Source organism: Sycon ciliatum, chromosome 11 (genome assembly GCF_964019385.1).
Source record: "Sycon ciliatum chromosome 11, ocSycCili1.1, whole genome shotgun sequence".
Taxonomy (NCBI): domain Eukaryota; kingdom Metazoa; phylum Porifera; class Calcarea; order Leucosolenida; family Sycettidae; genus Sycon; species Sycon ciliatum.
The window spans coordinates 26,856,963-26,870,957 of record NC_088653.1 but is presented as its reverse complement, the minus strand read 5'-3'; the positions used below and the strand labels follow the sequence as shown (position 1 = coordinate 26,870,957).

Here is a 13,995-nt window from a genome sequence, read left to right as displayed (position 1 = left end):
TGATGGCAATAGTTGCTGTTGCGCTATTCTCACTTGGATAGGCAAAATCGCAATGAAAATGCATGTCACGCTTGGAGAAAGTAAGCTTGCAGCGTCATCATCTTCTGCATACACGCATAGTAACTGATTTGGAAGTTAAGCGTGCGCGCCTACTTCTCAAACCGAGAAGTCGGCTGAGAACGAAAAACATTTGCTCCTAAATGCTTGCCAATTATGAATGTCCGTGCACAGCTTTGGGATGGCCAATAACTCGAAAACCTTCTCTGATAGACCCATAACCCATTGCTGAAGAGATCTTGTACTCCATCTCGCCCGACCTGGAACGCCACTTTTTTGAAGGTCGGCTTCCGGACTAGATGTTATTCAAGCGGGGCTGGCGACCCTGGACAGACACACAGATCAATAGACAGCGGGCGGCGAAGCCTTGGTTCCGTGGAGCCGTAGCATGCAGCGGTAGTGTCTGTAAGCAATTCTCCAGCGTGTGTTATATGCCCGGCGGGTTGTTATCCGAGCGGGGCTACCGACCCTGGATGGACACACAGAACAAAAAAACAGTGGGCAGTGAAGCGTGGGCTCGCGGAGCCGTTGCTTGCGGCGGTGGTGTCTGTAGGCGGTGGTGTCTGTAGGCGGTGGTGTCTGTAGGCGGTGGTGTCTGTAGGCGGTGGTGTCTGTAGGCGGTGGTGTCTGTAGGCGGTGGTGTCTGTAGGCGGTGGTGTCTGTAGGCGGTGGTGTCTGTAGGCGGTGGTGTCCGTAGGCGATCATCCGACGGGAGGTGTACATGTTGAATATTGTCACTTCACCACATTGCAACTTTGCAAATTTCCTACCCGACATCGCTTTCCTATAGACCTAATGGTGGAGTAGCTGTACACTGCCACGAGACCCTGGCTGTTCGTCGCCGCTTCGATCTGGAAAGTGAGCTGGAACTACTATGGCTTGAGGTTATAGTTCCCGGCCACGACTCCCATGTTATTGGTTGCTGTTACCGGCCACCTAACAGCCCAGCTGCCTTCTGGGCATCACTAGAATACAACATCGAGCGAGCTGTGGAAGGCCGGCAAAAGTCTACCACGATTGTCGGCGACTTTAATGTGGACTTTGCCTAGGATCAGCCATCTGCAGTACCTTTGCGCTCTATTATCAGCCGCTTCAACCTTTCCAACTATGTACCATCTCCCACCCGAGTGACCTCCCATTCAGCTACGCTGCTGGATTTACTCCTTTCATCAGCTCCACCGGTTGGCAGCTGTGAAACAGTATACTTAGACATGAGTGACCATTTTGCGATTCTTGCCCACTTGCATATTCGAGTGCCGAAGCACAGCTCATCAGCACCAGCGACCACGCGGCGGTTGCACCTCGTTGACTGGGACCGCTTCAGCGAGGACGTCCAGCGCAATCAGCAGGCATTTCCTGACAATGGCAACTTGGAGGACATGATTACATCTTTCACTGAGTCTCTTCTATTACCATTAGACCACCACACGCCTCTAGTTGCTCAGCGTGCTCATCGACGTCTCCAATGCCCATGGCTGACAAATGAACAAGTTTTGGCTGTACGGAAGCGCAATGGCTTACACCGGAAGTTGATGCGGGACCAGGGTATTGCAAAATTAAGCGAGGAACATAAATCAGCTCGTTCTGTGGCTAAGAAGCTTGACAGGAAACTGCGCAACCAGTATTTTACCACCCAATGCCAAACTACCAACCAGAGGAAACTCTGGAGGGTACTAAATACTGTCACAGGCAGAAGGAAGAAATCGCAAATCCCTCAAGCGCCTTTGCCAGAGCTAAGTCGAGTGTTTGGCGGAGTAGTGAATGATCCAACACATCCACCCCACCTCCAGCTGCCGTTGGGCCCAAGCCTCCAATCCAGCGTAAATGTATCCCAGCCTGTCACGGTGACAGATGTCGAGTCCTGCCTGAAATCAGGGATGGAAGCAAAGCCACGGGCAGTGATGGGATTCCCGGTTTCCTGCTCAAGTAACATGCCTCTTCTTGCACCGAATCTCACCAGCATTATCAATTTGTCTCTTAGATCTGGACAGGTTCCACCAACCTTCAAAATGTCACATGTCAGTCCCTTATTTAAGAGTGGCGACCCAACACTGCCCCAGAACTATCGTCCAGTGTCTCTCCTCCCCATTATCTCCCGTATTCTGGAGACAATGGTTAAGAGACAGCTCACTGCCTATCTGGAGACACACCAGCAATTGCCCGACAGCCAGTTTGCTTATCGCAAGCAACATTTGACTAAGGATGCACTTGGGTTAGCTGTTAATCGATGGTCCACCGCTAGATGCAAACGAGAGTTCACTGGGACAGTGTTCATTGATATGTCGAAAGCTTTCGACCGTGTTAAGCATGAACGTCTAGTTACAGTTTTGTTTTCCCTTGGTATAGCAGGAACTGCATTAGAATGGTTCACTGACTATCTCTCAGGGCGTTTCCAGAGTGTCAAAGTTCTTGACTCTGTGAGTGAAGCCGTCAGTTGCTCCCGTTGTGTTCCACAAGGTAGCGTCCTTGGGCCACTGCTTTTTGTGCTCCACACTAGTGAACTCCACACCATGCTGCCACCGTCGGTACAGCAACAAGAATTTGCAGATGACATTGTCATCGACTGCTCCCATTCTGATCCTGCTGTAGTGTGCAGAACCCTCACGCAAGCCATGACAAACCTTGCTACCTGGCTGGAGGACATTGGCCTGCTCCTCAATACTTCCAAGACACAATTGCTCTTCATCCGGCCACGAGGCGCGGCTGCAATACAACCGGAGGTCTTCTGCAATGGCGAGAAACTTTGTATGACCCCTACAGCCCAGTACCTCGGTTTAGTCCTGGATAATGATTTATCCTGGGCTCCACATGTGGAGTATATTGGTCCAAAGACAGCGCGAACAATTGGTCAGCTCTGGAGGCATGGGCGAGGACTGAGTATGCTTGCCCGGCGAACGTGGTTCTTGAGCATGATCCTTTCCCAGCTGTGTTATGGTTCAAACAGTTTCTTTCCAGGACTTAGCGCACACCTGCTTGGTCAGCTTGAAAAGATGCTCAAGGCTGGCATCCGTGCAACCTTGCAACAGCGGCTCTTGACTCTAACTGCCCCGATGCTCTCTCTGCTCAGCATTGTTAGTCTACCACATACATATACACACAAAATTGTCGTATTTGTTCATCGATGCATTAACTCCTCCTGTAGCCCCTTCTTCAACAATTATTTACCCGAACGGCCCCAGAGACTGTTCCGGAGGATCAGCGCACCACACGGGGACAAGTGTCGAACTTGCTTCAAGTTCCCTTTCTTCGTGAGCCTGCGAGACAATCGACCATGATGTTTCGGGATAGCATTCTCTGGAACGCTCTCCCCTCCGATTTTAGAGTGATAGGTGTCCCTGGTCCCTTCCGAAAAGCTCTTTCTGCCATTGATATACTTACCTTGTGAATATCCTTGTTATACCTTTATTATCTACCATAAACTCCAACTTACTCATCTATCAATCATTTGTGCATGCATGTCTATAAAATCAACCACGTATTCCTTGTCTTTCTATTCTTTGACTCCATGAAATTATTGTCTTTCTATTTCTGACTGCATGAAATTGTCTTCATATAATTTTTCCTTTTCTTCTTTTGGTCCTTTCTGTCTTATATTATTATCATTTCTTGTTTTCCCTTGCATATCATCCGTTCATCATTCTGTGAGAACCTGTCCTATGGGTAGGTGAGAAGGCATCTCTGCCTGTTCATTTGGTGAAGTAAAATAAACAACAACAACAAAAACAACAACAACAACCTGAACCAGTGAAGAACGAGTAGAACAAACAAGCTGGCAAACTGCAATGGAGCTGGAGTTGACACCACCAGCAGATATATAGGCCAGGCAGAGTACCGACATGGGTGATGATGATCTTGCACGTTCAGTGACTGGTCAGTGGTGCATACGGCTGTGGCGCTGGCAGTCAAGATCACATTTCCCAAGTATATGTCTCATTTCTTGTGGATGAGAGCATTGAAGTAAACAAGAAATGCTGTTCTTTTCGAAACGCGAGTGCACAGTCCAGAGTTCACCGACTGTGCTGGGAGTGCGGTACGCACTGGCTGCACAGTGCGGAGTTGCAGCATGCACATGAAGGTGCATGCTGCTCTGAAGACAGTGTTCTTTTTGTTCTTGCACTGCTGCTGTACAGTTGCGAATACCACCCATTCATTCTGCCCACGAATCGGGCAAGATACAACGTTGGCCGTTGATCCAGGATAATGGTCTCCTTCCATCTGTCTGCTAATAGTTCTTTGACTAGGATGGTTCCAAACGACCGCGTCTGAACGGCTTGCTCTTGTACTGCTGTCTGCTCTATTGTTGTGACTGCTGGTGACTTTTGTGGCTTCTGTACATCTTAGCAAAGTGGCCGACCTTGCTACACTTCGTGCATGTTTTACCGTACGCCGGACACTGCCTTGGAGGGTATGTTCCCCCCACAGTATCCGCAGGACTTCACTGGGGGTCTGGCTTGTATTTTCTTCTGCCGTGACCTAACAGCGTCGATGTCATGTTTGTCTGTCTCTGAACCAACCGCTTCGTGGGTCAAATGTCTAATACGTCGTTGAGCAGCTTCTCTGCATCTGCAGGAGGACAGCACTTTTTCTAGACTCTCATCTCGTCGAAGAAGTTCCTTGCGAAGTCCGTCATCCCGCACACCCAGAATGATGCCTATCAATGCCTTGCGCCCCTTTGCGATAGACTTATCCTGTGACAGTGCTCGCTTCATTGAATTTTCCTGTGTTTGAATAGAGTTCCAATTTCTCTATCCCATTCTTGCTTTCATGCAATTGTTTTCATTACTTGACTTGTGATCTATTCCTCCTATTACGGTTTACCGCCTGGTATGTTAGCGGCCATCACTGAACCCAAATATTTCTCAAATATTCTTAATGCACTTTTCTCCTCTCCCTTTGTAGATTATTATTATTATGAACAGTTTCACGTACTTGAGGACCAGCCTCTTTCCGCCTCTGTGTTCCTGAGCAATAGAAGGAGAGAGACAAAACTATACTATTATGATGATGACAAGGGAAGACATGGACTGCAAGGTACGGTTTACAAATCGACAATAAGCAAATAGCACTGAGAAGGATGGGCAACTTCTGTTTCGTCAGTGTTCACTGTGCGTTTTTTACGAAGGCCTTCCACACCTGCCTGTCGGATGCCTTCTGCCGGAGGCTCTGCAGATGCGGGCTCCTCTTGAGTGGCGTTTGTCTGTGGACGCAGTCTTGCTGGATCTGGGTGACTAAAGTAGTCAGAGGTCTTCCTGGCTTGGCTGTGTTTGGTGGATTGAAGTAGAGTGCCATGGCTTGTTGCGGTGGTGTGTCTTCGGGTAGGCGTAGGACATGTCCCAGCATGGTCATTCTTCGTCTGTGGACTTCCTCGGAGATGGGCTGGCTCTGACATCTCCGGTATAACTCGATGTTTGTGATACGATTGGGGTAATGTATGCCCAGTAGCGAGCGAAGCTGTTGCCTGTGGAACACGTCCAGCTTGTCACTGACTGCCTTTGTTGATCCCCACGTACAGCAATTGTACAATAGGGTCGGCAGAACATATGCGTTGTAGAGGCGAACTCTGCGAGCTTCTGAGACATGCTCCCTCCGCAGCCACAGAGTGTACATGTTCTTGAAGGCAATCGTTGCCCGCTGCTTTCGCCTTTGGATGTCTTCGTTAGTTGCCATGAGTGATCCCAGCTGCTTTACTGTTTTCCAATTTTCTGTTGTTGACGATATTGTGACCCATTCCGTCTTCTGGGTGTTTACGTACAGCGACCAGGATTCAAGGACCTTCGCAATGATCGGCAGTGCAGCTCGTAACCAATCTAGACTTGTGCTGTAATAGTTGACATCGTCAGCATACCTGCTCTCATGGGGTAGTAGTCTATCGCTTTCTGGACGGGGTGGCAGATGGGACAGGACATCCCTCAGGGCCGCTTCGAGATAACAGGTGAACAGGACTGGGCTTAGGCCATCGCCCTGCGGTGTTCCAACTGTGTTACTGAACGACTCTGAGGTCGCCTGTCCAACACGGACCACGAGGGTAGTTCTCTCCAGGAGCAGTCGCAAGAGTTTGCGTTCGTCTGGGCCAACTACTCCATCCATCACTTCCAATAGACGCTGCCTGTTGATAGTGTCAAAAGCACGACTCATGTCGATTCCCAGCATGTGGTAGGTGAATGGATGCCTCTGTGTCTTAGCACTCATCCAACGCTGTGTCCATACGACGTCTGCCGTGCTCCTGCCTCTTCTGAAACCTGATTGTATCGCGCCAAGGTGTCCATCGACGGTTGGGGCTATTCTTTGTAGATACCTGGCGAATAATCAACTTGCAAGCCTTCCTACAAATGTATTTGCCAACCTACCAGCCCTTCAGGACCTGTAAGTTAACCCTTATTCCGGGTTGTTGGACCCAAACAGACCCCAGGGGTATGATTTTTGAAATATTTTTACTTTGCTGCATCACATCTCCCTGAAACTTCATGTATTTCTCACAGACACATTACCCGAGGTAAATACTCAATCTGCGGATGAACTTGTTTCGTCCTTTGTGGACTCATAAGCGCAGCACAGAGGAAATGAGGCCAAACCTAGTGGCAATGAAATTTTTTCCAAAGCCCAATTTAAATAAACCAGGCCCGAATATACCCTGTCGTAGTGCTCAAACTGACAAGTCAGTGAGCTCCAGGATAACGCAAACGGCAAAAGCGCTACCCCACACAAGAGTGCTCAACTGCTACATGAGCAGGAGCGAAATCCTCAATCTGCGAACAGACCTGATTCGTCCTTTGTTGACTCATCAGTGCAGCACAGAAGAAATAAGGCCGAAACTGATAGCAGGAGCAAAATACTCAATCTGCGGACAGACCTGTTCAAGACCGGTTTCGTCCTTTGTGAACTCATCAGCGCAGAACAGAGAAAATGAGGCCGATCCTGAGAGCAATGAAAAATAAATTAACCCGCATGCCACACAAGAGAGACGAGCCCATGGGGTGTCTCAAGCGTTTATTCCAGCATGAATAATCATGAGCCTGTGATCGGTAATCAAGTATGACGTACATGTACTCAGTATGAGGTCATGATTATTAATGATGTACACATATCACACATCAGAGAGGCAAGGACAGCAGAAGTGGCCCACGGTGTCGTGCGCCGTCGGAACGGCTACGTGTACTACTAGGTTGCTATGGCAGCGGAACACTAAATCTTAGTACACATAAATAGTTCAATGGTGTCGATGTGCGTGCACTATGCGGCGCCCATCGACAGCACCCTTGCCTTGAATAAACGTACCGAATGGCTTGCGACCCACAGGCTCTAGTAGTGCTGTGGCATGCCTGCAGACTTGCGAATGTACGTGCGATATGCCCTGCTGGACCAGCGGACTACCTTAAACAGGGCATACTCTGGGGCGCCTCGATCCGCCATGTGTGTGGCTCCCCCGGTGGGTAAGGAGTGGCTGCTGATGCTTGGACCTAGCACTTTGTGTAGGACAGCATTGATGTCGTTCGGCTTGAGATGGCGACCATCCTAAAACTTGAAGAGGGGTTGCTTGTCATTGATTTATTTGCTGGACCGAACGTAAGCCTCCAAGGCTCGGACGGGACATAAGGCTGGGTCAGCGTAGCGATGCAGCGCTACCTCCACGCCTGTTTGTAATTGAGAACTGCCGTAGTAGGCGCGAGTATTATTGTGCCTTATTGTGCACTATTGCTGGTACACACCCTATGTCACGCTTTTGTCCTGAAGCGCCATACTTAGTGACTAGAGTATTAGCACGCACGATGGCAATAGTTGCTGTTGCGCTATTCTCACTTGGAAAGGCAAAATCGCAATGACAATGCATGTCACGCTTTGAGAAAGTAAGCTTGCAGCGTCATTATCTTCTGCATACGCGCATAGTCACTGATTTGGAAGTTGAGCGTGCGCACCTACTTCTCAAACCGAGAAGTCGGCTGAGAACGAAAAACATTTGCGCCTAAATGCTTGCCAATTATGAATGTCCGTGCACAGCTTTGGGATGGCCAATAACTCGAAAGCCCTTCTCTGATAGACCCATAACCCATTGCTGAAGAGATCTTGTAGTCCATCTCGCCCGACCTGGATCGCCACTTTTTTGAAGGTCAGCTCCCGGACTAGATGTTATGCAAGCGGGGCTGGCGACCCTGGACAGACACACAGATCAATAGACAGCGGGCGGCGAAGCCTTGGTTCCGTGGAGCCGTAGCATGCAGCGGTAGTGTCTGTAAGCAATTCTCCAGCGGGTGTTATATGCCCGGCGGGATGTTATGCGAGCGGGGCTAGCGACCCTGGATAGACACACAGAACAAAATAAACAGTGGGCAGAAAAGCATGGGCTCGCGGAGCCGTTGCTTGCGGCGGTGGTGTCTGTAGGCGATCATCCGACGGGAGGTGTATGTGTTGAATATTTTCACTTCACCACATTGCAACTTTGCAAATTTCCTTCCCGACATCGCTTTCCTATACTGTGAAACGACAAACTTTCGCGAGCGATTAACTTTCACGAGCAGGGTCGAATCGCGAAAGTTTGACTCGCGAATATGAAATTTTGTAGTATTACGTACTATGCAATGCCTCGATGATCGACCGTTTTGTGCCACAGATCTGTACAGTACATGCGCATGCATCACTCACTGCACTGACTATACATTCACAGCGCTGATCTATGCTTGCACGGCCGGCTTTGTCCAACCAAAGCGCGCAGCTGTTGCAACGACGGGTTACGTACCAACCCCAGTCTTGCAAGTAACCGTTGAAACATTAGTTGTCTTTGGAGTACGGCGACTTGAACCAGAAGAGAATAAAATGATCGACTGGAGAATGTCTCAGTGTTGTGGAGAGTGTTGTTGGACTTTTTGGAGCGTTTGGCCAGCTTGCTGTTGCGTAGATTTTAGTGTTGTACTGCTCGAAGAAGTCTTCTGAATTTTATCGCGATGAGTATCGCAGTGGCTCAGCAGTTCGAAGAGAAAGCCTTCCGATGTTCCCTCTTCGAACGTGCCATCCTATCTCCCAGTACTAGTACATACCTTATGGTTCTCTTTGATGCCTTGATTCCTTCTAACATTCCTTGATTCCTTCTTTCATTCTTTGATTTCTTCTCTCATTCTTCATGCGCTCTGCGCCCAGCACTCCGAGGCTTCGTAAAATATAATTCTTTGATTTTCGGTTAAAGGTAAAAATCGCTAAAATTAATTGCCGCTAACTGGTCCAGTTTGCCAAAACGCTAAATTTAGCGAAAGTTTGTCGTTTTACAGTATTATGTTTACCGCCTGGTATGTTAGCGGCCATCGCTGAACCCAAATATTCGCAAATATTTGTTTGACTCTTTCTCCTCTCCCTTTTTAGAGTCCTGGCGAATAATCAACTTGCAAGCCTTCCTACAAATGTATTTGCCAACCTAAAAGCCCTTCAAGGCCTGTAAGTTAATGCTTATTCCGGGTTGTTGGATCCAACCAGACCCCAGGGGTATGATTTTTGAAATATTTCTACTTTGCTGCATCACATCTCCCTGAAACTTCATGTATTTCTCACAGACACAATATAAGAGGTAAATACTCAATCTGCAGATAGCCCTGTTTCGTCCTTTGTCGACTCATGAGCGCAGCACAGAGGAAATGCTGTTGTTGACTTTTATTTTACTTCAACAATTGCACAGGCATGATTGCCTTCTTACCGGCCTATAGGTCTGGTTCTCACAGAAAGATGAAACAAATTATATGAGGAAATGAATAGAGATAAAGACATGCAAGTGCTATAACTATTATTATAGAAATGTTTGTTATAACATTGTGTGTATTCTGACAAATGAGGCCAAACCTGGTGGCAATGAAAAATAAATTTTCCAAAGCCCTATTTAACTAAACCAGGCCCGAACGTACCCTTTTAGAGTGCTCAAACTGACAAGTCAGTGAGCTCCGGGATAACACAAACGGCAAAAGCTCTACCCCACACAAGAGTGCTCAACTGCTACAAGAGCAGGAGCGAAATCCTCAATCTGCGGACAGACCTGTGGGTGGGTGGGTGGGTGGTTGGCAGGGTGGGTGGGTGGGTGATTGGCTGGGTGATTGGCTGCGTGGGTCTTTGGGTGGGTGAGTGTGTGTGTGTGTGGGGGGGGGGGTGCATTCATGCACACTCACACACATGTGTGAATACACGCTTGCAAGCGTGTGTGGGCGTGTACGCGTGTACACAAGCTGGCACACATGAACGTGTGAGCATGTATGTTCTATTATTGTTATGTTGCCTATCCCATGCTCTCCTTTGGTGCTGCCACGTAGAAGTCTGTCGTAGTTCCTGTCAGAAGTGCATGTGGAACTGGCATAGACTGCCATCATGTTCATTCTACCTTTCTTTCAAACAACATTTCGTTTTCAAGTTTTCAACATGATCTCTCATAGGATACACATAGTATTTTGTGCAATAGCAGCTGCTCCTTTTTCCTGGCAATCTCCTGCATGACATGGAAAGTGACCACTTTAGCCAGTTTATAGCACAGCGATCTTCAGGTACGAGTATTCCAGTCACCATCCATAAATGCAAGATCTTTCGCAAGGAGGATAGCATCTCAGCTCGAATTGGTGTTAATCACGCGAGCTCCATGACACTGCTCCACCGGAAATTTGGCCATTGCCTGTTTATTGCAGACTTTGGAGCTTTGACAAATATCTGAACTCTGCGGCAGACCATGCTGCTGGTCAACAATCTGCATCTACACCTGAAGAGCACCAGCATTTGCAGACAGAACAGCAGAACCTGCATACTGCATCTAGTGACAGCCAATGCCCTGCATCCAGTGACAGCCAATGCCCTGAGTCTAGTGACAGCCAATGCCCTGCGTCCAGTGACAGCCAATGCCCTGCGTCTAATGACAGCCAAAGCCCTGCACCTAGTGATGTCCAGCAGGACAGTGGCCAGCACCAGCCCAAGCTTCAAGATACGTCAACTGCGTCTGCTCCAGCCAAAGCCACGCCACCTCGCCCTGGAAAGCGTCATGCAGAAGATTCCCCTGGATCCATGTCGGGAATACCATGCAAAATGCAACCTTCATCTAGCTCTCAATGAGTAAGCTAAATCCAGTTGCGCGGGAGTTCTACCCTCAGGCTGCTACCGTATCTATTAACAGACTGCCACAATCTCATTCAACACATACCACCATTGGATTCCTTAACATCTGCAGCCTGCGCTACAAGATAGACACGCTGTCCGCTCTGATTAGGGAAAGGACATGGGATGTTGTTGGGATTGCGGAGACATGGCTGGACGCGTCTATAGCTGAAGGAGAACTGAACATTGAAGGATACAGTTTGGTGAGAAATGACTGAAAGGGGAGAAAAGGAGGTGGCGTCTGTATTTTTTACCGGTCCTACTTGCCCATCAAGCCACGGCCGGATCTCAACCAAGGGGACACGGAGGTAGTGTGGGTTGAGCTAAATGGAAAGGCAGGCAATCACTTAATTGGCTGCATATACCGACCACCAGATGCGCCAGTCTCCTACTGGTCCACCCTTGAGGCATCGCTGCATCAAGCTGCTATGGTTACCTCAGCCGTCACATTGATGGGTGACTTCAATGTCAATATCTCGCATTCCCAGCCACAGCATGCCCAGCCACTTCTGGATCTCTGTGGTGCATATGGCCTCACTAATATCGTCCACTCCGTTACGCGAGTCTCACCTCGGTGTCCAGCTGGCACTACTATTGACTTGATACTGACAACAGAGGATAAGGATTTGTATGATTGCCGAGTCCTGCCGCTTACACTCAGTGACCACTTTGGAGTTGAAGCAACCTTCAATGCAAGACATGCCCGGCCAGACATCCCCAAGCAGCGTGTGCGTCGCCGTTTAGATAACATTGACTTGGTTGCCTTCCGACTTGACCTAGCTGCTGCTGAACTTCATGTGTACCCACCAGACTCTGATGTGCAAGCCATGTGGGACCACTGGCATCAACGATTCCTTTCTGTCCTCGACAGGCATGCGCCATTGCAGCAATGCAAGATTAAGACAGGCAAGCTCCATCCTCCATGGTCTGACAGAGAGCTATACAAGATAAACCAGCTGAAGCGTCGCCTGCATCGAAAGTGGCTTGCTGACAAAGCCAACTCTGAAGCTCACACAGCATATAGACGTGCCCGCTCGGTTGCTGCGAATACAAACAGGTGCAAACGCAACCAGTACTTCCAAAGTCAGTGCCAAGAAAATTGCCAGAACCCACGCAAGTTATGGTCAGTCCTAAATACTGTGACTGGACGCAAGAGACAATCAATCCAGCCGACATGCGACATCGAACATGTTGCGTCCACGTTTGGCAAGGTAGTCTCTGATGATGCTCGACCTTCAGTGCTCTCTATGCCTCAGGGTCCACAGCCTCGGTCTGCCCTGACCTCATTCCAACATGTGCGTGTCTGCGATGCTGAACAGCTTTTGAAGCGCATCGACCCGCGCAAAGAAACCGGGAGCGACGGCATCCCAGGCTTACTTCTAAAGTACTGTGCCGACCTGCTAGCACCATCAGTTGCAGCACTTTTCAATGCGTCCCTGACCTCCGGCACTGTACCCGCTGGCTTTAAGCGTGCGTATGTGACCCCATTGCAAAAGGCTGGCGATCCATCTGTCGCCAACAATTTCCGTCCTGTGTCCCTGCTCCCAATTCTCTCGAAGCTGCTAGAGAAGGTGGTGCAGAAGGCACTTGTCACCTTTCTGGATATGGCTGGTTCTCTGCCCAGCACACAGTTTGCATTCCGGACCGGACATTCCACGGAGGATGCCCTTGTGTTGATGGTCAACAGGATCCTCGCTTCAAGAGACCGCCGCATGTTCACGGGTGTGGTCCTCCTGGATATGTCGAAGGCGTTCGACAAGGTTCGCCACCAGCAACTAGTCGAAGATCTCTTCTGTGTGGGCGTCACTGGAACAGCGCTCCAGTGGCTCATGTCATACTTGTCTGATCGCTGCCAGATTGTCCAGCTGGGATCCCAGCTTAGCACAGTGGCAGCCTGCTCCTGTGGAGTACCACAGGGGTCAGTATTAGGTCCACTGCTGTTCAGCCTTTACACCCGGGACATACCATCTGTTGCCCAGCAAGCTGAGTCCATCCAGTTCGCAGATGACATCGCACTGACCTGCAGTCGCCCAACACAACAGGAACTGACCGCCACTCTCTCCAGAGCAGTGACATGCATTGCTGACTGGCTGAAGCAGCGAGGTTTGATCCTTAGTGCATCAAAAAGTCAGGCATTGGTAGTACCGGCTGGGAAGCTAGAAGCGCAAACTGAACTGGACGTATGGTGTCATGCGACTAAGCTGCCATCTGTCTCTTCTGCTCGCTACCTCGGAGTTCACATTGACAGCGCCATGTCTTGGAACACCCAGATGGATAGGTGCGTTGCCCGCCTCAACAAGAAAGTCGGTGTGCTGTGGCGGATGCGCCGCTGCCTCAGCATGCAAAGCCGCATCCAGTACTTCAAGTCTGTGATAATGCCTGATTTCTCATATGGCTCCAATGCCTTCTCAGCATCGCTGGCGGGTAAGCACCTGGACCGCCTCCAAGTTCTGCAGAATCGTGCGGCTCGAGCTGTGTACGGATGCTCGCCGCGCACCTCTGCCAGAAACCTGCTAGTCCAACTCGGCGCCTACCGTGTCCGGGAGATCTTCATCCAGAAGCTCATCTTCCTGGTTTGGCGCTGCCGCTGCCGCTCCCGTGCTAGCCCCACACTGCAAGTGCTGTTGCTACCAACCAGTGGCGCTCCTACTCGGCTGCCATTATCTATGGGTCTAAGACCACCGCCAACCCGCACTGAGCTGGGTAAGGGTTGTCTCGCGTACCAAGGAGCTAGGCTCTGGAATGCGTTGCCCAGCGAGGTGCGGGCCATACCGCACCCGGCCCAATTTCGCACTGCTGCTGTTCCACACAGCATGAACCCTTGAGGTCAGA

At 49.6% G+C, this 13,995-nt stretch overlaps 1 protein-coding gene across 1 annotated transcript; it reads right to left on the bottom strand.

The window, feature by feature from the left end:
- Nucleotides 1–5,157: 5,157 nt before the first annotated feature.
- LOC135827254 (uncharacterized) lies at nt 5,158–6,246 on the bottom strand. Its single transcript, XM_065339782.1, has one exon. It carries the CDS (start codon nt 6,244–6,246, stop codon nt 5,158–5,160), a length of 1,089 nt encoding a protein of 362 aa, XP_065195854.1.
- Between the last annotated feature and the right edge of the window lie 7,749 nt (nt 6,247–13,995).

Excerpts from the sequence above, each read along its gene's own strand:
- LOC135827254 (XM_065339782.1), bottom strand. The coding sequence starts at position 6,246 with ATGAGTGCTAAGACACAGAGGCATCCATTCACCTACCACATGCTGGGA.